Source organism: Ictidomys tridecemlineatus, chromosome 1 (genome assembly GCF_052094955.1).
Source record: "Ictidomys tridecemlineatus isolate mIctTri1 chromosome 1, mIctTri1.hap1, whole genome shotgun sequence".
NCBI lineage: Eukaryota > Metazoa > Chordata > Mammalia > Rodentia > Sciuridae > Ictidomys > Ictidomys tridecemlineatus.
In genome coordinates this window covers 182,381,004-182,405,364 of record NC_135477.1, presented here as the reverse complement: position 1 = coordinate 182,405,364, position 24,361 = coordinate 182,381,004, and the positions used below count along the sequence as shown (strand labels likewise).

General features: G+C 53.3%; 1 protein-coding gene across 1 annotated transcript in view; it reads left to right on the top strand.

Moving 5' to 3' along the window:
• Positions 1 to 24,130, top strand: part of Bod1 (biorientation of chromosomes in cell division 1) — a 67,760-nt gene extending 43,630 nt beyond the window's left edge. Inside the window, exon 3 of the mRNA XM_040273327.2 lies at positions 23,928 to 24,130. Coding sequence (XP_040129261.2) covers positions 23,928 to 23,970 — 43 coding nt within the window. The 3' untranslated portion in view covers positions 23,971 to 24,130. The remainder of the gene's footprint in view (positions 1 to 23,927) is intronic.
• The last annotated feature ends 231 nt before the right edge of the window (positions 24,131 to 24,361 follow it).

Here is a 24,361-nt window from a genome sequence, read left to right as displayed (position 1 = left end):
CTCAGCCGTGGCCTAGAGCTGGGAACCGTCCCTCAAACCCTGCTGTCCCCAACATTCATTTGGCAAAGACATAAAAGGCCTCATGTCTGGTGCTTCCTATAGTCTAATTCCATTCACATCACAGGACGGCAAGAGCCTCACTCCCATTTTACTGATGAGAAAACTGAGGCTTGAGAAGGTAAGTGATTTGTGGACCAAGTCCACAGAGGAACTAGAGTTGGAAGTCAGGCTGACCTAAATCAATTTGGAGCCTTTTTGGAATCTGTGGACATTGGAGACTCAGAAGGAACAAGACAGGACCAGAGGACATTGGCCAGGTGAACTGACAAGGGGCAGCAAGGCTAAGCTCTAAAAAAACCTGGCCACTGTGGTCTGGAAAGATCAGGCTGATGGCAGATAGTCCAGCGTCCTCACTGTGTGAGAGAAGCAGAGACAGCAGGGAATCCACAAATGCCCCCGTGCTACAAGTGTAAGTTGCACCCCTTCAGTCCTTGACGAGGTCCAACAGAGTGATCTTGTAGAATTCATCAACTCAAAGCCAAGTGGTTGTACTATAGAAAGTGGAATTTATTTAAGTTCCACATAAATTCTAGAGACTTGGGTAGTGAAGACAAGGGACTATCATTTACTGAGTGCCACCTCTATGCCGGCCACTCTGCTACCCCTGGGCATAGCTGATTTCATTACCTCCTCAGCAGAATCCCATCAGGTCTTCTTAGCAGAGTTTGATGAACCAAGAAACTGAGCCTCAGAGAAGTTACCTAAATTACCCAGCCAGAGACACAGCCAGTGACGGAGAGCCCTGGAACTTACCTATGCACAATGCCCGGCTGCCTGGTAAAACTGATTGTTATCCAGGAGTATGCAGCCATTACAGAGGCATGGCCCCATCAGAGGTACTGCCAGAGATGATTCCCAGGGAGCCCCATAACACTCCTCTGTAGCCCTGAGTGCAAAACCCTGGGGCACCCACCCAGTGAGCCGGATCAGAGAGGCAGACACTGGCTTTTCCAAAGCCCACACACCGAGACACTCTGGTCTCCATTTGGTGTCCTCAGGAAAAAGGCGCACTCCTTTGTTTTGTTTCTTCTGCACTGACCCATTCCAAGGTCAGGAAATTCTTCCATATAGACACCCTCAGGCCACCGCTTAAGCCAATTTCCTCCTCACTCATCCAGAGGCGAGATGAGGACCAGCTGGTGGCCACCATCTCAACAAATCTTTTGTAACCTGGAGACCTGTTACATAACCAGCCTCTGCAAGGGAAATCCTCCTAGTTCAACTTTTCCCAGAGATGTTTTATTCTCCACATTTCCTTTGAAAATCAGTCGACCACTTTGTATTTGTGTTTCTCTGAGGATGCAGGACCACAGCCAGTGCAGGACAGGTATATTCCATGAGTCCTGTCAGAGGGTGGCTTCCTAGTAAAGCCAACAGGAAGGACATGGTGAAGGAGTGAAAACCTGGAAGAGATCTGTGTTCAGATCCTCCTCCTCCTTCTCTTTTTCCTTTTCCACCAGTTGAACTAAGGCACATCAGCTGGGTTTGCAAGATAGTCACTTCTGTATCTCCAAAGTAGGAGGAATGAGCACCCCCACATGTACAAATGGGATAACATAAATGAAGTGCTTGATGCTCAGTGGATGCTGTGCTGTTGGGCCCCTCCCCTCCCACTGCACAGTGTGGCCGCTTCACTACTCATATTTCTTTTGAATCAGATGAACACACCAATTCCCTGAACTTCCTTGCTGTTCCTGTCTTCATCCTGGAGAAATGAGCCCTCTGTCCTGGGTGCATTGGAATAAGACAGTTCATACCTCCCAGAAGTGTCTGGGAATGGGCCCCTACTTTGGATGGGTATGGGGTGGATGGCCTCTTGAAATCTCTTGTCAATTCCAAGATTCTATTTGTAAACTAGGTCAATTCATACTATCACCTCTAATCCGTTTTCCACAAAGAAATCCAACCAGATTTTCCGTGGGGAGAGTGCAGGAGAGACGTTACCCTAGAGTACTGTTCCTCCATTCCTTAACAGACATGTCTGCCTCTGAAGTTCTCTCTCCTCCCCACCTTCCTTGGTAGCCTTTCTCTGCCCCACAGCTACTCCATCTACTTTCTACTGGATTCTCCTTCTCAATGCAGTTTTGCTCCCAAACATTTGAACCCCATTCAGATCACCTAAGGCCATCCAACAGGACCTGTATTCCTACACAGGTAATATAGAAATCACCTACTCATCCGGCAGCATAGGTTCCAGGGTCTGACTCCACAGATGAAGGGACATGTGAGTGTGAATTCACTTCCTCTGTACACAGAATTATTTTCTGAGAAATTTCTATAAGACAATTTTCTCCAACTTCTCACTATCAATTCAATGATTTACGTTACAAACCACAAGAGCTTGTATTTACCCCTTGTTAAGACTATGGTAAGAAATACTTATATTTTCACATAATAATTTTTTTAAAAAATCCTTTCCTTATTATCTATTAACTTTATGATGTTCCCTGCCTGGACCTTTACAGCATCTAATAGAGCTGGGCTGCAGCATCACAACTGGCCTATAGGTGGCGCCAGCCCACACGTTTCTGATAAAGTCAGCTTGAACGATATTTTAAGATCGAGGTTTCATGGTAGGTGAAATGAATTAGCTGCATACTTTTCTGCTTCGAGGAACTAAAACATCATTCAATAAACTCCCAGTAGAAGGGAGTAGCTGAACTAGATTCCCTCTTTCCAAGGTCCCGATTGACAAAGATCTTCACAATGCATTTACAATGTGGATTTTGCAGAGAGATCCTTCCCCGCAGCCCAGGGAGCCTCTTCTCAGTTATTCCTGCCAGGTTTTAGTCTGCGAGTCTTCTCAACTCTTCTTGGGTCACATGTCAGGGAAACCTCCAAGGGCAGCGGGACCCCAGGAGGCAGTGCTTCCATTACTGGGACTTGGGCGTGGCCCTCTGTTGAAAGGGGCTGGCCCCCTCCCTCTCTGGTGCCATGTGATTCCTTCTCCACCAGCAGAAAACTGCCTGAGCTGGACGTTGCCCACCAGTGCTGTCCAGGCAGGCCAACTCCTGGCTCCTTAAAAATCCTTCTTCACAGCTAGAGTCTTTAACACCAGTTGCAAAGCACCCTGGGGCAAATCAAAGGGAACTGGCATTGAGCAGCGCTGGGAAAACCATCTTAGCTACTGCACTGCCCCCACCCAGGACTGGGACTGAAAGGAGGGTGGGCGTCCCCACCCTGGGCATCCAGGTGCAGCAGTGGGGCCCTGGTGAGTGGCAGGGCACAGTTAGCCGATGGCCATTTTTAGTATGTTTCAAAGAGTGACCTCTTACTGTTACTGCATGGGACTTGGTTTTGGAACAAAATGACATGCAACAAAAATCCCTCTCCCACAAATTTCCTTTCTGCCCCATCTTCCCTTTTCCCACTCAGATTGGCATTTGATCTTCTTATGGCTACCAAATCTGTCAATCAAACCAGGGTAGCTTGTCAGAGAAGTCACATCAGAGTTTCTGAAGAGAGGTCTGGTTTCCTAGTCCTGGAGCTCCCGGGCCCACCAGAGCTTTGGTGCTCTGTCCCTTCCTGTGGGCACAGAGGAAGCCCAGGGGAGAGCAGAGCTTTGGAGATGCACCCTAATCTGTCCCATTGTCCCTCACTTATTTACTCAGCTGCTCTTACCTAGCCTGCTTGGTATCAGCCCTGTGGCTGTGAGCTGGGGACTCTGAGATGGGAACACATAGTTATTGTGTCTCATTCGACCCCTGCTGTGAAGCAAGCCACCTCAGCTTACCAGCCATTTTTTTTTTTTTTTAATGCTCCTGTGTTTCTGGGATCAGATATTCAGACATGCAGCTGCAGGGTTTGCTCCTCGAGTCTGGGACCTCGCTTGGGAAGACTCAAGCCCAGAGGTCACTCACTGGCTAGAGAATGGAATCTTTTAAAGGTCTATGTTGGGAGACTTTTAAGACTAAGCCTGTCGGCTGGCCACCTGCACGTGGTCACTCCACATGGCTGACTTCCGCCCAGCACTGCAGCTTCAGAGTGGATGCATCCTTCACGTGCGTCGTTTTCTCCGTTGCTATAATAAAATACCCGAGACTGGGTAGTTTATAAGGAAAGAGTGGTTTGCTGGCTCACAGTTCTAGAGGCTGAATCCAAGAACACGGTGCTGAGCCCTCGTGCAGCTTCCACTCATGGGAACGACAGGTGGGCATGTGGAAGAGATAAAGCACAGAAGCTGCCTTGCTCTCACAGCAACCAATCCCAGAGGAACAGACCTCATTCCTACAAGAAAGGCCCTGACCCCTCTTAACGACCTAATTGGCCCTTACAAGATCCACCCCAACACCACCTGATGGCAATCAAATTTCAACAGGAGTTTCTGAAGGAACAGACCAAATCGAAACCCCTGGGGCTGGGGATGTGGCTCAAGCGCTAACACGCTCGCTCTGAGATCCAGTCCCAGCTTCAGTCATTTGGAAAACGTCTTAATGACTTTTGCTGTGAGCATGTACCACTTATGTTTTATTGGCTTTCTATCTCCTTAAAATCACTCATTTTCTTTACTCTCAATTTGTAGAATTTTATATCACTACCATCAAAAGAAAACCCTGATCCTTTGCCATAAATATAAGGCCACCTTAAAATTAAATTCTATTTCTAAACTTCCCTATGAAATTTTAGCTAACTACAGAAACCTGTGTCCACTCAACATAGGACCTCTTGGGCAGGAGGTAAACACATCCCAGCTCCACACCAAGATGTGTTTATCGGTGAAATCCACGTCATTAAAAAGAGAACAGTGTTCTTCCTGGGGGATGTCATAAAATTCAATGCCATCCTGTATACTGTCTATGACCACCTCTGGTACCACTAGGGAGTCCCACCGAAATCAATCAGAATAGCTAGGTTCTGCTGCAGTAACAAAGAATCCTCAGATCTTGATAGCTTAAAACACAAAAGATATTTCTCACATAAGGACACAGAGCCGTGTTCACTCCCACCCCTCCCTGAGCACCAAGAACACTGTGCCACACGCTGCTGGGCTCCAGCCACTCCAGGCTGGCACTGCTACATTCCCCCATTCCCAGGAACACCAGCCCCTCACCACCAGGCCCAGTGCTCCTGGCTTGGCCCCAGCTCTGCACCGGAGGCCAGCAGTCCCTCTCCCTGCTTCCCCCTGCTCTCCCTGCTCCCTTGCTATAGGCTTAGCCGACCCCCAACTATCACATGCCAGGTGCTGATGACACTCCTCCCTCCAGCCCTCCAACTGTGACGATGAACAAGGCCCCCCAGACACTGAACGTCCCTTGTAAGGGGAGGAAAGCTCTCCCTCAGCTGAAAACCATCATTTACAGAAAGGACAAGAGAAATCAACCACAGAGCCCCGCGTGGCCCGTGGAGCTAACAGCAGAAGGTGCTGGAGGAATCCAGGCTCTCATGTCACCCCAGTGGTGACATCCTGGGTAGTGCAGGGGGCCAGGAAGGGTGCTCAAGGGCATGACATCCCAGTACCCGGACAAGACTTCCTCAGCTTCTTAGGGGCAAACAGACGGCGCTCTGCAGCAGCACTTACTGAACCAAGCACATTTCAAATCCACCTCTCTTCCTCAGCAGCTCCACATCTGGAACCTTCTCTGGAGGGACCCAGGGAGAGAGTCTCCCGCAGCACAGCTTGAGGTGGTGAAGCTGTGGACTGGACCCACGTGTCTGTCAGTGGGACACAGTGGACGTGACCAGAGTCACCCCTGTGACTGGACAGCCAGAGCAGGGAGCCTCTGCCACACCTTGGCCTCAGGGGCCAGGGGAGGGTCGGTGGCTGGGGTAAGCGATAGCTGGAGCTAGAGGAGGAGGGCCGCCCCGGGCCACATTGGGAAGTATAGGGCAGCAGGGCAGGGGCGGGAGGAGGGGAATGCCACCTCCCTACAGTGCCAGCTGGAAGCCACAGCAACCGGGCACTGTGGAGTCGGCCTCCTGGGCACAGCAGGGCAAGAAAAAACCAGAACAGGACCAGGGCCAGGGCCAGGGGAGGGAGGGCCAGGGAGGGAGGCAGACCAGGACCACCAGAAGTGTGGTCAGCCCTTGTGCAAAGCTGCATGACTGCAGGTGCCCATGGAAACTTCTGGGGACACAGCCACCGCCACCCACCATGTCTTCAGGGTGTGGAAGGTGCTGGTGGGTGTCAGGGACGGTACGGGACGGGACGGGGGGCGGGGGGGCCTCCTGGAGGTCGCACCCCGGGAATGCTGAGTGGGTGAATACAAAGCGCCTCCAGGGGAGGCGTGAAGTCACCACTCACTCCAACGCTTTCCTGGTGGTTGGGTGAGAAGCTGATTGACATGGAGAGACACGGAGGGACACGGAGGGACACGGAGAGACACGGAGGGACACGGAGGGACACGGAGGGTCACGGAGAGACACGGAGAGAGAGACACGGAGAGACACGGAGAGACATGGAGGGACCCGGAGGGACACGGAGAGACACGGAGAGAGAGACACAGAGAGACACAGAGAGACATGGAGGGACCCGGAGGGACACGGAGGGTCACAGAGAGACACAAAGAGACACGGGGAGACACGGAGGGACACAGAGGGACATGGAGGGACATGGAGGGACATGGAGAGAGAGACATGGAGAGACAGAGACACAGAGAGAGACATGGAGAGACATGGAGGGACACGAAGAGACACGGAGGGACACGGAGGGACACGGAGAGACATGGAGAGACACGGAGAGACACAGAGGGACACGAAGAGACACAGAGAGACATGAAGAGACATGGAGGGACACGAAGGGACACGGAGAGACACGGAGGGACACAGAGAGATATGGAGAGACATGGAGAGAGAGACATGGAGAGACATGGAGGGACACAGAGAGACACGGAGAGACACGGAGGGACACGGAGGGACATGGAGAGACATGGAGAGACACAGAGAGACATGGAGAGAGAGACATGGAGAGACACAGAGAGACACGGAGAGACACAGAGAGACACGGAGAGACACGGAGAGACATGGTCAGGCAGGAGGGTGATCCATGGGAATAAACAGGGAAACTTAAACACAGTCACTGAATGTTTAGGGACGTCTTCTCTGCAGCTCAGGCACCATCCCTGTGCCAGGCTCCCAGAGCTGGGTGGGGAACACGCAGGGGCAATGGCCTGGAGAGGGAGGGGCCCCTGGGAAGGACCAGAGACCCCCACGCTGTGCTGCAGTACCAGGCAGGGCAGGGCCTGGGGCAGGGCAGCTGGACTCTGAGGGGCCTTGGATCTGGGAGGAGGGGAGGAAAGATCCTGTGCTTTCAGAGTCAGACAGACGGGGGTGCCATCCCCAGGCCTGTCCCTCAGCTGTGGCTCGGGGCCAGTTACGACCCTCTTCACCTCGTTATCTCTTACATCAGTAAGAGCAGAGGGACATCCCCCCCCCCAGGGTGCTCCAGGGTTGGTGGGTGTTGCATCACCCTGGTACCTAACAGAGCCTCGGGGAGGCTCTCCATTCCTGTCATGGCTGTTGGTGGTGGTGTCGGCCAAGCCCATGGTGGATGCTACACCAGGTCCGGCTGCTCAACAGGGTCCCAGGGCAAGTGAGGTAAAGGCCCCAGGGCCCCTCTTGCTGGAGGCAGTTGAAGCTGTATGTTCTGTGGTCACACAGTGTCCCCCTCACCCAGCCAGCTGTCTGACAGCCTGTAAACAGATGGCGGGTGGGGTGGCCGGTGAGATTGTGCAGATGGCACTGAGCAAATCCAGCCGCACTTTTGGGAAAACAAGTCAAAGGAAGGCTGTGCCAATGGGGGCCATGTACGCCTTGGTCTGTGACAGACAGCACACCCAGGGAAGGCCTCCCAGGGAGTCGTGAGACATACCAGACCTTGGCGTGCCCAGCCAAGAACTATCTCCACCCTGCATCTCCGTGGCTCAGGGCCACGACACTGCTGACCGAGGGAGGTCACCCTGGCCGGGCTCGCAGCACAGACCAGGAAGCCCTCCCAGCCTGGCCTCCTGGACTCCCTCCTGAGCCCTGGCCCGGCTTCTTCACCTGTGTGCTGCCCAGTTGCAGGGGCCCTGGAGCCACACGAGCCTGGAACCCAGACATGGGAGCCCAGAGTTGCTTCCACCTGCTGTGGCTGGAGGGAAGGAGGATGAGGGACCCTGCAGGGTCTGGGGGCCCCAGAATGGCTTGGGCCACCCTTGTGGCTGCCACCTGTCTTACCTCTTCCTCCAAATGCCAGCCTCAGCTGCTCCAGCCTGTGCCTTGAGCAAGCCGAGCTCTGCAGCGACTGATGCCCTCTCTCCTTTGCCTGCATGAACCCCTTCCCCCCGCGAGGAGCTCAAGTGAATGCCGCATCCTCAGAAAGGGGTTTTTAAGTTAATAATTCCCTCCCTTGAGCTGCACAGCACTAGGCACAGACCTGCGCTCTAGCATGACCCGCGTTCTCCAATCATGTTCAAAGCTGCCCGTGACTCCAGAGCCTCACACACAGACGCCAATTCTCTGCACCCTCCAGTCTAAAACAGTGAGAGACGGTCGTGATTGCTGGGGGTTGGGAGGCAGGCTGGACTGGATCAGTGTGTGCTGTTTGCACGTATTGGTGTCTCTCTGCTCTCAATTAATAGGGCAATGAACACGTTAAGAAGAGTTGAGTCTAAAGCTTTGACTGGGAGGGTGGCCCGTCCTGACTTTCACCATGATGTGGCTTGGCCACTCAGAGAAAGCCTAGGTTTGTACTGATACGAATGCTAAGATGGACACTCCTGTTAATGCCACGTGCCACTTTGTATTTTTTATTTATTTATTTGTTTGTTTGTTTGTTTGTTTGTTTGTTTGTTTATGGTACTGGGGATTGACCCCAGGGATGCTTAGCCACTGAGCCACATCCCTGCTCTTTTTAATATTTTATTTAGAGACAGGGTCTCATTGAGTTGCCTAGGACCTCACTAAATTTCTGAGACTGGCTTTGAACTCTGGATTCTCAGCCTCCCAAGCCGCTGGGATTACAGGCATGCAATACCATGCCCAGTTCATGCACCACTTTTTAAAAAATATTCTTTTTTAAAATTTTTTAAAATTTGTTTTAATTAATTATACATAACAGTAGAATGCATTTATGCACCTTGATATATCATACATAGATATGTCTCATTTTTCTGAGTGTACATGTTTCAGAATCATGTTGGTCACGCAGTCACATATATTAGTAATAATGTCTGTGTCATTCTACTGTCTTTCCTATCCCCACATCCCCTTCCCTTCCCTCCCATCACTTCCTTCTACCTCATCTATGGTAACACTATTCTTCTCTACTGCCCCCCACCACCTTATTGTGAATTAGCATCTGCATATTAGAAAAAACATTCAGCCTTTGGTTTTGTGGGACTGTCTTATTTTGCATCTCATGATATTCTCCAACTCCAACCATTTACTGGCAAATGCCATAATTTTACTCTTCTTTAAAGCTAAGTAAGATTCTATTGAGTATATACACCACATTTTCTTTACCCATTCATGTATTGAGGGACACCTGGGTTGGTTCCATAGTCCAGCTATTGTGAATTGAGCTGCTATAAACATTGACGTGGCTGTGTCCCTATAGTATGCTGATTTTAAGGCCTTTGGGTATAAACCAAGGAGTGGGATAGCTGGGTCAAATGGAGGTTCACACCACTTCTGATACCAATGAGAGAAACCTTTACATCCTCAGGAAGCTCGATGGCATTCATTGTACCCAAGACTGGCACTATTCCCCATGAGGAGCAACTATTATTCCCCTGATTTGTAGATAAGTCTGCAGGCCAGAGGAAAGGGGGCCTTCTCAGTCGCCCTACTAGTCATGGCAAACCTGCCCCTCAGGCCAGGTGTGGCCCTGGGGTGGCATCACCTCATGAGCACCCTGCTCTTGTGCTTTCTTTCTGGGCACCTGTGTTGGCCCAGCTATGCCCCACCCAGCCAGGGCTCCCCACTGTGTGCAGAGCGTGGCTTCTCTGGGGGTCCAGTGTGCCGCCCACACCACGGTGCTCAAGGCTGGTGGCTGTCTGTCTGGAAAGCTTTGATCTCCAGTGTCTCCCGAGTCACCCGGTCCTCCGTGCAGACATGCCCAGCGATACCTAGGTCTTTCAGAGACTTCCCCAGCAGCCACTCGGGCCCCCCCAAGACCAGTCCCTCCCACTGAGCCCAGTGTGGAAGCACATCGCCAGCTTGGGGTGGGATTCCTTTCTTCCCCCCAACACATTCGTGTCTCCCCATCGCAGCCCTGGTGACCCCTCCACTCTGTGTCCGTGAGTTCGACTTGTTCTTAGGTCCCATGTGTAAGGGGGTCATGCAGTGTCTGTCCTGGTTGATGTCCCTCAGCAGAATGTCCCCGGAGTTCATCCATGTTGCCACAGACGACAGGGTTTCCTTATTTCCGAGGTGGAAGAGCCTCCTGGTGTGTCCACTCCATTCCTTTATGCTCACCGTCATCCATGGACGCCCAGCTTGACCTTGGTCAGCAGTGGAGCAATGAACCCAGGGTGCAGATGTCTCCTCCGCGTGCTGAGTTCATTTCCTCTGGACGTGGGACCAGGCGCAGGGTCGCTGCGTCCTATGTGAGGTCTGTTTTGGTTTCTGGCTGTTTCCAGACCTGTTCTGATTCACATTCCCGTCAACAGCACTGGGTTCTTCTTCTCTCCTCATCCTCTCCAACATGGTTTTCTTTTCTTCTTCTGCTTCTTCTTCTTCTTCTTCTTCTTCTTTTTTTAATAAAAGCCATTTGCAGGTGTGAAATGATATCTTATGGTTTTCATTTTCCTTTCCCTAGTGACTAATGACATTGAGCATTTTTTCACCTCCAAGCCAGTATTTGTATGTTGTCCTTTGAGAAGTGTCTGTTCGGGTCCTCGGCCCATTTCTAATGGGACTGTGTGTTCGTGCACTGGAGTTGCCTGAGTTCCTTGTGCATTTTGAACATAGCCCCTTATCACAGGGATGGTTTGCAGAGAGTCTGAGACTCTGAGGGTGACTCTGGGTCTGTCTGCCTGGGTCAAAGCCTTGCCGGTCTATCCTTGACACCCGGGGCAAGCACATGTCTTCTAAATTCATGTCTGTCCTCTGCTCTCAGGGATGTTAACAGGATGGATTTCCCGGGGTGTGATGAAGACAAGACACAACTCGGAGAGCTTAGCACAGGCCCTCTAAGATCGTAAGTGCCATTAGAAGCCAACTGAGAGTAGTTTTTAAAAATGTTACCGAGTGGGTGTCTTCCCAGTGGGCTGGGTAGGAGGACTAGACCCACACACAGATCCCACCAATGTGACGGGTCAGAGCCACTGTGGAGAACACACATGGAGCGGCACCCACCCACGTGGGCATCAGCAAGGCCACCGAGGAAGTGGCACCGGCTGACACCCAAGAGTGGCACATGTCCCTTCAGAGTTGCCGTGCCCTGCTATCCTGGGTTATTCTGAAACTGTTTCTCACTGGGATCCACTTCTCTTCTCCCAGGAACCTGGAAATCCAGGCTGTAAAGCACCCTCCCTCCATTTCCCTCTGCGAGCCACCCTGGGCCAGCGCTGTGTCACGGAGCATTATGGGACTCACACAAAGGCCCCGTTGCTCCCTCATGTTTAGAAGGAGGAGGCAGAGAGCGCGCGTTCCCTGAGCACCTGTCCATGCCAGGCGTCCCCTGCATTTCAGCCATGCCCTGGCTCCTTGAGTTAACTGTGCCATCACTGCCGGGGACAGAGGGGAAACTAGGCTTCAGAGGGGAGTCCCCATGTCCACCTCGCCAGAGATGACAGGCGGGCCCATCCGGGTCCACCCAGCCCCAGCCTCCCAGATGCCAGACCTATAGTCACGTTGTGACGGGGTTTCAAAAGCAGAGGAGCAGCTTGCAGAGCCACCGAAGGAAAGCAGGCTGGCAAGGTCCCCATGAGCGCTGTCCTCCAACTCGGTCCCCTTGTCCCTCCGATCACCTCTGATGTCCACCCTGGACAGCACACTGGCAGAGAGCTTCCCCCAGCCCAGCGGCCACTCTGTTTCCAGGTTCCACCCAAGGAGCGGAAGTCCTCGAGCGTCCCCTGGCTCCTCCTGCTCAGTCTGTCCCCGGCCTGGACAGTGCTGAGCGCTGGCCATCCTGCCACACCTCTTGGCAGAGCCCCGGCCTTGGCCTTCCGGAGGCCCTGCTAACCCACCACCTGCCAAACCAGGGACGTGCCCCCGTAGGGCCCCCTGACCAGTCAGCCCCACCAGACCCAAGTCAACAGGCCTCCAGACCAAGGCTTAATTTAGAGCCACCGCCACCCCCCGCGTGCCACCATGTACCCTGGGGCTGTGTTTGTGGCTATCTTTCGGGCGCGGGCATCTTGGCCAGGGTTATTTTAATGCTGACTGACGGCTCTGTCTATTCCGGGAGCCTGTGCCCAGGTCCCAAGACCTCTGGAATGTGCTCCTGGGCCGTCCCCAGCACACAGGTCTTCTGGGTGGGAGGGAGCCTCTCTGTGTGACCTGCAGAGACCGGGAGAGACTCTCCTCCTCTCCCATGTCGAGGGAACTTGGGGTTCCCAGTCTCTGCGGACCCACATTTTGAATCAGTCAATCCGTCAAAACAGACCACGGAAGGGGACCAAGGACAGACACATGCCACAACACCAAGGACCCGAGACCTTCTGCAGATGAAGAAGCCGACACACGGGTCACGCATGGTATGACTCCATCTGGATGAAATATCCAGAGACAGTCATGCAGACAGGAAGCAGATTGGTGGGCACCAGGGGCTGGGCATGGGGAGTGACTGCTCATCTAGTCCATTTTCTGTTGCTGTGACAGACTACCTGAGACTGCATAACTTATAGAGGAAAAGGTTATCTAGTTTATGATTCTGGAAGCTAGAAACCCAGGATTAGGTGGCCACATCTGGTGAGGGTTTCACGCTGCATCGGTAGAAGAGTGGAAAGGCAAGTGGGTGTGTGCTGTGTGAGGAAGGAGCAGAACCCGGGCGACTTGCTCTACAAGAAGCCACTCTCGGGAGAACAAATCCCCTCTCGCCAGAAATGCCTCGATCCCTGTCAGCTCTGAAAGCCCCCCATCCCCCCCACCGCCCAACACCATGGCCACCACAATCAAGCCCCATGGTGAGTTTCAGAAGGGACGGACTGTATTCAAACCAAAACTCTGCTTAAAGGGTTCCAAGGTTTTCTTTAGGATCATGTTTTGCAACTAGGTACTGGTGGTGGTCTCAGGGCGGCTGAACTGTACTCTCTGCATGGTTCCTTTTCTGTTTTGTGAGTTTTACTTCAATTTTAAAAAGTCCTCAAACCTCTGCAGAAAGGATTTGATGTGAATGTCGGTGATGCATCTGGGTATCGAGAGCTGTGGTCAGTACAGTAAGAGGTCCCAGGGGAAGGACAACAGGGCTTGGAAAGGCTACTGGATCCTGGGCACAGTCTGGGCCCAAGTTGAAAGCCTTCAGCTCTCATTTGGTTGAATGCCTGCGAGTCCCTCAGACCCCCAGAGCTGAAGCAGAATGGAAGCCAAGAGTTCCTCCCACATCCGCAGTGTGAAAAGAAATGGAATATGTTGGATGTTCAGAAGACACTCCACTGAAGGTGGAAGAATCTTCTTCCAGAGGTCCCTGGAGTGTCCCTGTGGAGGGGCAGAGATGGGGGCTCTCACTGGTGTGGGCTCATCTGCTGGGCTTCTGGCTCTGCACGCACCAAGGCTCAAACACCAGCTCTGTCTGCAAAGAAGCTCGCTTGGCAGATCCCCCACCTTCCTCTTCCAGGCACACGAAAGAGACGATCCCATTGAGAAAAGTGTGGGATCCACGGTTCCCGAAATAAACCAAACATGTCACCGAGACAATATAGCATGCACCTCCTGACCCATGTAGGCCCCAGGGACACAAAGGTCAGCAAAGCACACCTCGTGGAGCTGAGCTTTTACAACACAGGATAGGCACTTTTTTTTTTTTTTAAATCACAAAAATGTAACTGCTACTGGGTTTATTAGGAAGAACAGGTGGAGGGAGTTCTGTGGGCAGTAACGGGATCGATCGTTGGAGGTGGTGACCAGCAGAAGGCTTCTCTAGGCTGTGACTTCCAAGGTGAGATGGAAGAAAGAGTTAGACCATCAGAGATGGGAACTCGCCCAGGCAGAGGACGGGCCCAGAGGGTGCCCCGAGGTGGAGGAGGGCTGCTGTCTCTGCGGCAGAAAGTGACAGGGAAAGTGCAGGCACACAGGAAAGGGGTACAAGGTGCCCAAGCCGAGCAGACAGAGAGGGAAGAGAGACCTGGGCCGGGGGCTGCACCTCTGCCCACTCCAGGGCCACCAGGATAGGTAGGAAGCCAGTCTGAAGGACTGAGGGAGGTTGGGACGTCCAGGCATCTGTGTCTCGGTGCAGGAAGGAAAGTTGCAGAACGAGCCAGGCCCCTGTCCTAGGCAATACTGGGCCGGAGAGCCTCGCTGGCTGTATCTACGCATCGTAGGTGTGTGTACTCAAAGTGGTGTTGACTTTTCCTCAGTGTTTGCCTTCCATATCTGCAGGATCTCTCCTCACTTCCCAGGACATTTGGAGAGAATCGTTGGCTTCCATAGCAACCATTTGTTGAGCCTTTGATTTGGATTCGACCCTCCAGACATCACAAGCATCTTGTGCAGTAGGTGACATTAGCCACATCTTCAAGATGAGAAGCCCCAGGCTGAGAGAGTCTGAGTGTTTGCCATGGAGATGGGCTGAGAGGGACAGCTGGGTTTGAGCTCAGGTCAGCTTGACCCTTCCAACTGCTGCCTTTTCAACTGTGGTTCCCCCCTTCTGGTGACCCTGGAGGTGACCCAGGCATGCCTTCAAGGGCTCTCAATCTTGGGCCTCATCTGTACCTCCATCCAGCTGGGAGATCTTAAGAAATGCACTGAATTATCCTTGCCTTTTAAGAGAAAGGAGTTGTTGGATTTAGGGTTTTCCAAATGCATTCCTCAACACATTAGTCCTCAAGATTCTCCACCAGAGAGGTCCCCTGGTCGAAGCCTCTGAGAAACCCGGCACACTTAGGGTCCCTCGGAGACTCGCATTGTGAGACCTGGCTCTGGAGGTCTGTTCAGCTCCCCTGGCCTGGCATTGCCCACCACCATGTGGCCATGGAGCATTTTGGTGTGCAGATCCTGAGATGGTCCCCAAAACTGGTGTTCCCAGGCAGACACTTGGCCCTGAACAGTTGAGCCCTGACTGCTGTCTTCCACATACCACACTGGGCTCTGGACAAAGTGAAAATGGTCAAGATAAATGGTTTCTGCCCTCCCAAAAAATCCTCCTCTGGTGGGGGAGATAAACATGTCTACAAAGAATTGTGGTGTCCCATGCCAAGTGCCTAGACTGGTGTGGGCCAAGGGTCAGGAACTGATTGTATAAGGCAGGGCCGGAGAAGATGTCACAGTGGAGATCCAAGATGACCTGGGAGAAGGAGCAGTGCCTCCGGTGTGTGTGTGGGGGGAGCATGGGGGGACCAGGGAGGACCTAACAGAAGAGGTCATCGAGCAGGGCACTGAAGGACAAGCCAGAGAGGGGAGTGGAGGAAGGGATGATGAAAACTTTGGAGCCAAGTAGAAGGCCTAGCCAAGGCACAGAATGTCCAAGAAACGGTGAGTAATTTGACAAAGCCGAATGGGAACCCAGGAAACAGGGCGAGGAGAACCCGGGGCTGTCTGAGAGGACACCCTCCCCTAAGGGCTAGGGGTTCGTGACCCAAGGACCCTTATCTTCTTTTTTTTCTTTTTATCTGTGACACACCTAGACTTCCTGATCTCGGTTTTTCTGACCACTCTGCTATCCACGCGGGGTCACTGGGCCAGGCTGTAACCCAGAAAGAAGACTGTGGTCAGAAAGGAAGATCCATCCCTGAATTGTCTGCTCTGTATTTGTTTCTGTGTTTTTCCTGAGTTCCCAAAGGCCACCAGCCCTCTGCTTCTTAGATGGGAAACTTTGGGCTGCAAGTAATGGGAAACCCAGCTGAAATGACTTTAACAATTTTTCTTCCTATGGACAAGAAGGGCCCAGGAAGAGGTGGTTGTGTTCTTATCGGGGGGTTCCCCAGGCCCTTTGGCACCCTCATGTCATGTGTCGGCCACAAAGAAGTTCAGCCATCTGGTCAACCCAACTCCCTCCTCAGCCTTCTTTCTTACCAGGGGGAGTTTACTTTCCTCCCATCACCACTGGGTTGGAGGTAGAAAGGGCTGGCCATATAGTTCAGCCGCTCAGTGAAGACAGGACCACGTCTCTGTGTGTCCCTGTCTCGTTTTCAAGGTGGTGGCTAGGGAGGATCTAGAAGGAGATGGGGGAGAAGTCCTAGAAAATGAAATCTACCAGATTCTATCATGTCTCCGTATGAATCTACATGAGTTGCATGTCCTAGAAAATGAAATCTACCAGATTCTATCATGTCTCCGTATGAATCTACATGAGTTGCATGTCCTAGAAAATGAAATCTACCAGATTCTATCATGTCTCCGTATGAATCTACATGAGTTGCATGTGAGTGTGTTCACATGGATAATCATAGTGCACTAATCCAAATAGCAGTGCAATAATAGAAGGGGGATGGGGTAGATGGGGGAGGGAAGAGAGGGAAAGGTAGATACCAGAAAATGAGATGATCGAATCATGTTGTGTGCATGTGTGAATGTGTGGCATAACGAATCCCACTATTGTCTATAATCCTAATGTATCCATACAAAAAGATGGTGGCCATGTTGCACCCATCCTGGGTCTAGGGGGAAACGCAGAGAAGGGAGCGAGTGCTCATCTTGCAAAGAGTCTCCTAAGCTCCACCCTGTGTGCACGTCCCATCCTCCAGAACATGTCCTATCACCACTCCTTGTTGCAAGTGTGTCTGGAAAAGTATGTACATCCCTGGGACCTGGGTTCATTGATGTCCTGAACAAAATCAGGGTACTGTCTGTCAGCAGGGAGGGGACAGGGACCTGCAACCGTTAGGCACAGCATCTGTTATCCCAGGCACTGCGCTTCTGTTTCCTTCTTGGGTGGAATTCTTGGTGGGGGGGCCCCCACAGACAGAGGTCAGCCCCCGTAAAATGATTGCTTCTTGGACATTTCTGCAAACCACTCTGTTCCCTTAAGGTCAGTGCAAGAAGAATTTCACTGTTTAGATAATTTAAATGGACTCTGTGGGAATTTAAGGATTTTCCTAAGGACTCAGGAAAAACGCACAAGTAATTATGTGCCTTAAACAACACACAGAAAACTCTGACCGGGGCTCTTGGAGGAAGGGACAGCTGTGCAGAGGGGCACACGGAGTTCTGCCTTGCAGCAGGAGCTGGACATGGACAGCATCTTGGGAATCGCTCATATTTCCCTAGGGGAAGGTTGGGAAGGGGACTTCTTGCTTCATTTGAGAAAAGGTTAAAGATTCTTAAAAAGAAGATTCAAAATAGTTACACAGAGAAGGAAGGCCCCTAAAGCCAGGAGGATGTGTCTTTCTTTGATGTTTTTGCCTGTTTCTTAAAACATTTCATAAAAGGAAGGCCCAGCTCCCTGCCCTTATGGTGACCTGCATCTGAGTCTGTAGGGTAAGACAATACTGGCTACCCTCAGCTGAGCGCGTGTCACAGGCCAGACGCCACACCAAGGGCTTCCATGGGATTAAGCCTCACAACTGCTCTGAAGGAAGAGAACAATGGTCACCTGCACATGAGGAACCAAGGCTCCAAGAGCAAATGACCTTCCCCGGAGGCTCTCGTGTGAGGTGCCTCACCACCACCGCACTAGGCTCCTCAGGCTGCTGCACCAGTCTGAGAGCGCAGAAGCCGCCCAGGGCAGTACTAAAAGCCTGGGAGTGGCCACCCTGTTGGAGTAGCCTGCCTTGAAGCTGGCACAGGTGCATGCCGGGGGCTGGCTCTGCGGGTACTGAGCTCCTGCCAGCTCTGACCTGCAGTGCCAGAGCTTTGGTCGGCTTATCTGTCTCCTACAGTCAGCAGATGGCATATGGAAAGGGAGCAAGGGGCAGTGAACCACTGCCAGCCAGGCCTGTCCCTAGGCCTCTAGACAGCAACATCTGATACAAGAGCTGAGCAGGAAATCTAGAAGGCCGTCCACATCCTGGTCAGCCCTGCATTCTGGGGGATTTGGATCCCGGGCAAGGTTCCCACCTCCCTGGGCCTTATTTTCTCTTCTGTAAAAGGGCGGCTCTGTCACAGGAATCTTGTGGATGAGAAAAGGAACCCGCAGAAGCAGCTCAGCATGGCCCTCAGGCCCTGACCAACAGCACCTCCCGCCCAGTGGCTACTCGAGAGGGCAGAAGAAATCAGCCTCCTTTCATGGTGAAGAAAAGCAAGCTGGTTGGCCCAGGTGACACAGCTGGGAAGTGGCAGGGCCAGCATGGTCCCCAGGCTGAGCTGGCTGTGCTCATGAGGCTGCCTGGCCTTTCAGTAGGCGTCCCCACAGGCCACAGCAATGGCAGAGCAGTGCCTGTCCTGCCAGGGAGGAGAGGCTCCCTCTTTTGAAGGCCAAAACCTCGAGGAATGGGGTCTGGGCCTGGCCAGCCTGGCCAAAGTGACCCTTCACAGGCTCCCTCTGTGTGCCCAGCGGCGAGCACACGGGAGCTGCATTCCTGGGCCTGCCGAGGGGAAAGTCATAAACTCGCGTCCTCCGGAGATGGCGCCCGGCACTCCCTGTAACATCTCCTGAGGTGTCAGCACATCATAAACCATCCCTGCTTGGCCCCAGCAGCTGCTCCTAATTTTGTCAAAGGTTCAGAATCAACAAGACACGTGGGCCTGCCGCTGAGGGTTCCTGCGCAGCTCCGGGGGCTCCCAGCCTCCAAGGCCTCGGCCCCCGGGAGTGGCCATTCAGAGCCGTTTTCCCAGGCCAGCTCCAACACGCTTCCAGAAACTTCTTCCAAGTGCTTCTGCCTACTTCACACGGGCCGAGAGTCCCCCCGCCCTTGGGCACCAGAAAAGTACAGCGTGTATTAAACACAAACGCAAACAGTAGGGTACGTACGGTGGGCAGAGTGGTTTCATGGGGAATTTTTCATGAGCACATTGAAGTCGATGAGCAGGGCACTCCTTCAGAGCAAGCTGCCAGGGTCTCCTGGGAGGGAGGTGTGGGGGCCGGACGTGGTCAGCCTAGCGCTTGGTGCTCCGGATGCTGACCCTCAAGTGGAGAGACAGTGTGTGTTCAGCCAGGTTCTGTGGTGAGCTTTATAAATCCCCAGTTGTGTGCACAAAGCAGAGAATTCTCTGCCACAGGATGAACTCTCTGCTGGCCCAGAATGGGCCTCCTCAATATGGAGTGCCCCTTCCTGGAAATCAGATGCCAGAAGAGCCAGTCCAGGGTCCAAGGGCTCTGTCCTACCCAGGATGTGGAAGAAAAAAGAGCTCCAAGCTTGGCTCCGAGGAGCTGGGCCCAGATGCCAGCATCCCCACTCTCTGGAGCCTCAGCCAAGTCTCCTGCCTGCCTTGAACCCGATGCCCTCGTTTAGAAAATAGATCGGGCCACTGCGAAGGTGTAGGCCCTTCCCATCTGCAAAGGGCCATTTTCCAAGCGCCCAGCGGACAGGAGGTGAGTTAATGACTCGGTGTAACTGTAAGAGAAAGTAAGATTCTCACACCTGCACTTAGGATGCTCGTCGCCAGACTGGGCCTCACCGAGAGCCCTGGACAGATGTCCTCTGTGATTCTCTGAGTGACAGGAGGATGCCAGGCAGCATCGCTGGAAGCCAGCACAGGCCCAGGTCAGTCCGATGCTTACAACCTTCCAAGTCCTCACTGTACCCAGACTGAGCACAGCTCCTACTGTGGCCTTGGAGAGACAGAGCTGAAGATCAGTACTCCTCCCACTGAACCTGGGTGGGCTTGCGAGGGCTCGACCAGTGGGTATGACGCCTCGTGACTCCTGGCACTTCTGTCTGGTTGGCTGGGACACCAGCTCTTGGAGCCTTCGGCTGCCATGTAAGAAGACAGTCTGGCCTGAGTCCAGCATGCTGTAGAGGCCATGTGAAAGAGTTCAGGATGACATGGTCCCTGAGCACACTTTGACCCAGCTGAGCCACCAGGCCCAGCCCTGGGAATGAAGAACTCTTGGAGTGACCTGCCACGCCCCAGCCACGCAGGTCATTCCAGCTAAGGGCCTAGACCCAGGGGAGACAGAACAGCTGTCCCTTTCCAGATCTTTGACCCACAGAACCTTCAAGCCTAACAGTTGTGTTCCACACCACGAAGGCTTGGGGGTGCTTGTTTGTAGCGATAGGTGACCAGCACACCCCCGCCTTTGCCTACTTCTCAGTTTCATCCTGGGCCATTCTCCCTTGCTCCCTGATTCCTGGCCAGTGCCACTCTCTGAGCTCTGACCACACCCAGCTCATCCCCACCTGGACCTTTGCATTCCTCATTTCCTCTTCCTGAGCCCTCTTCAGTTTGGCTCACCTACCCCTTGTTTTGGCTTCTCTGGTGCCAGTGTCCCCTGCTCAGAGCCTCCCGTGGCCTCCTGTGGAAGGCGGCTCCCTGGGTTTCCTTACGGATCTTGTTACTGCTGAGCACGGTTGACCTCACTGCTTGGTTTCTTAAATCCGCTGCCCACTGTCTGTCCTGCCACTCACAGATGCCCAATAAACATTCCCCTTTCTAGCCCCACTCCTGACCTCGGGTGACAGTGCCCATGAGAGCCTCTGCTGGACACCCGGGAGCCCCAACCTGGCGGGGGCAGGATGAAGGGAGGGAAAGTTGGGGAGGAGTTCAATCTGATGCCAACTGTTCTCCAGCAGTTTGTCCTCAGAGAGTGACCCTGGACTGCAGAATGTGACCATGGACTGCAGCATCAGAATCCCCGGGGGGGGGGGAGCGCGGGGGGCTGTTGGAAATGCAGATGGCTGGCGTGTCCTCAGGTATGCCAAGTCACAACTCCTGACAATGAGCCCAGCGACTTGTTCCCATCAGCCCCTCTAAGAGGTTCTGATGGGATGTGTCTGAGGGCTTGTGGCAGAAGCAAGTCTTGGCACCGTGTGTAGGGGACTGTGAATGGGGAGGGGGGCAGGTGCTGAAGCTGCCCTGCACACCCCGTGCAGCCAGTGGGGTGCTGTCAGCTGCACGTAACAGGCCACCCAAGGGAGGGGGCCGGGACAGCTCAGACCCTCATGTCACCCTCCAGGAAGCCCAGGGGAGGCAGCACTGTTAGGGGTGTCTCCCACTATGCCGCAGTCTTGGGTCTCCCCTGGTGTCAGGGCATTCTCCAGGGTCGTAGGATGCCCTTCCGGCCCCCCAACGCCTGCGGTTGGCCTGCCAGCACTCTGCCCGGGAAGAGAAGGAGCGCCTCTGACACCGTGCCTTCCATGGGGCCACAGGAGAAGAGGAGGCAAAGAGGGGTCTTAGGGAGCACCCCACAGTGAGGAGCAAGGTATGAGGCCACCCGCCCAGGGCGCCAGCCTGGAAGCCTGAGGTGAGAGGGCTGAGGGACCCTGCTCCAGATGTAGGGAGGGACCTCTCCCTTCACCCCTCACAGCCCAGGACTGGAGTTAGGGGGGCCTCTGCCAGGGCGAGGGGAAGGGAGGAGGATTTTTAGCAGGTTGAAAATAGGGCGAGCTCTGTGCAGCCTTCTATGAACTGGAGCTCAAGTTCCCTGGAAGCCTTCTCCGAAGGCTCCTGAGCCCAGAGGATTTACTGTTCCGGGGGTCTGTGTCAGCAGAGCCACCTGCTGCGCTCCCAAGGCCTGGAATGGCCCTGCCCAACAGCTGCCAGTAGCAGGCTCCCCCTCCCTCCCGCTGTGTCCTTCCTGGGCAGGGACAGGCAGCGGCCCAGCCTCCCAGCAGTCCCAGCAGCACCCCTCTTCTTGCTGCTCCGCATGGACAGCCCAAGGCCCATCCACACCTGCAGCCCGGCCACTGCCAGGCCTTCCCCTGCAGACTGCCCGCTCTCCCTGGCCTGTCACCAGGGCTCACAGAGAAGGGCCTGCGCCCTGACCCCGCACGAGCAGCTTCCCACTCAGAAACCACACCTTGGAGGGGCCTCCTCCTGCAAGTCACCCTCCCGCCAGCCACCAAGAAGAGCAGAGAGGCCCTGGCCCTGTTCTGGGCGCCACGTCCATCCTGGCTCAGGCCTCGAGCTGGGCGGACCCTTTCTCTCTTAGTAAATCCCTCTTCACACTTTGCAGAAGTGGCACACATCCACCTACTGAGTGACACATGTGAGTGTGGCACATAGGAAAATCCCACAAACACCTCCTCTCCCCTTCGCCTGCCCTCCACGCCTCCAAATTTGGGGCGAACCCCCCCACCCTCTTGTGCTCACAAAGATGCATGCAAATCCGTGTACAGGCAGCCTCTGGGCTTGGGGCTGGTCTTTTGGCAAAACTGGGCCCCTGCAGTCCACGGGCACTTGTGGCTCGCTTTCCCTCCTAACAAGCCACGCAGCAGACCCCACGGGACACACTTTGGAACATAGCAGCTTGACACTCCCAGAGTGTTGATTTGCCACAAGTCATTGGTTCACTCCTCCCCCACGGTGGACATGGAGGTGCTATCTGTTGAAGGGACCCAGCCAACACTGTGAGCCTTCTCATCATCCCCCCGGGGGCTCGGTATGCACGTCAGTCCCCGACTTCTTGGCTTGCTTCCTCCTCCCTTGTCCTGTGGGCTTGCTGATCTCTTCTCCATTTTTCCCTCTGATTTCTGTCATCACACTTAATCAGCAGGTCTGATTATCTTTTTTATTTATCTGTTTATTTGTGTCTGTCCCTCCCTCTGGAGAGTCAACAGCTCCTCGGGGTAAGATGAGAACCTCGAGTCTGTCCTGCTATCTGCCAAGAGACAGGAGCCCCGGGCGCATCCGGAATCATGAGCTCCAAGTCCTGGCAGGCATGATGGTGGGGAACAGGGCGGAAGATCCCAGTGCTGGCCCGTGCTTGGTGAGTGACTTAGGGTCCAGGAGCCTCCTTGTTAGCCCAGGGTCCCATGCTGTCCGCTCAGTCAATGGTACCGAAGCCATGATCACAACAGGAGTAACAACAAAACTCAAATCAGTTAAAAATTATTCCAAAAGCACAAGGACTTTGCAGAATGAGAAAGAAGCTTTCTGCTACAGTTTGTCTGTGGTGAGTGAGGACCTTGGAATACCTGACGGAGCCCAAGGAGGCGGGGGGCTGCAGATGATGGTCACCCACGTTTTCCTCAATGAGCTTCACGGTTGAGAGTTTTACCCTTAGGTCTGTGGTCGTCTTGGTGGGCTGGTTTCTTTGCCTGTGCACCCGGAACGCCCCAGCACCATCTGATGGGAAGTGCGCCCCCTCTCTCCCCTCACCTGGCGCCTCTGCTGTAAATCAGCTGGGCACGTCCCAGTGTGTCTCCTTACAGACGCTCCCTTCTTGCGCTGACCTACTTCTTCCTCCTGCCGTCCACACCGCACGCCGCTGTCTTCACAGAGTAGCTTTATAATAAGTCTTGAAGCCAGAAGACGTAGCTCTCCCAACTTGTTTTCTTTTCTAAGCATGTTCTGGCTACTCTGGGTCGTTTAAATTTTCCTATCAGTTTCAGAATGGGCCTGTCCATTTCTGCACCGAGGCCCGTGAGATTTTGATTTTGCTTGGGTCGAATTAACCAATCAACTTGGGGATAAGAGACCTCTTAACAGCAGCGAGTCTCTCACCACAAACACACGGGACCTCTGCACAATGCAGCGGCTCAGCCACGCTCTCAGTCTATTTGCATGTCTTCAGTCACATGTATCCTTAAATAGTTCATATTTTTGAAGCTCCTGTGAATGGCACCCATATTTAATTTTAGCATCCTACCACTTATTACTAATATATAGAAATATGATTGATTTTCAAATACTGATACTACGTTTTTGCAACCACGCTCAACCGACTAATTTTGGACATTCTACAGAGATGATCGAGAGAGGTTTCTTGCTTTCTAACCTGGATGCCCTTTGCTTCTTTTTCTTGCCAGGCCGTGTTGGCTAGACCCTCAGAACTATCTGGAATGGAAATGAGAACCGACCAGCCCTACTTGTTCCTGGTCTTGTGGGAAGGTGACAGCTGCCGTCATCCGGGGTGCTGTTGGTCAAGGGGGTCTGCATACATTTCTTCACCTAGTTAAGGATGTTCCCTTTTCTAAGAGATTAAGTTAGAATAAATGTTGGTGAAATACTCTCTGCGTCTGTTGAGATGCTTTTCCTTTCTCAGTCTGCAAATGGGCGAGTTACACTGGCTGATTCTCGAGTCAAACCACGTTTGCAGACCTGGGACGAGCCCACTTGGTGGTGATGTGCTTTATATCTAATAGGATTGAAATGGTGGGCATTTTAATGACTTTGGTTCATAAGGAATGATGCTCTGATCCACATCCCCCACCCGAAAGTGTCTCCCATCTGCTTTTGGAGC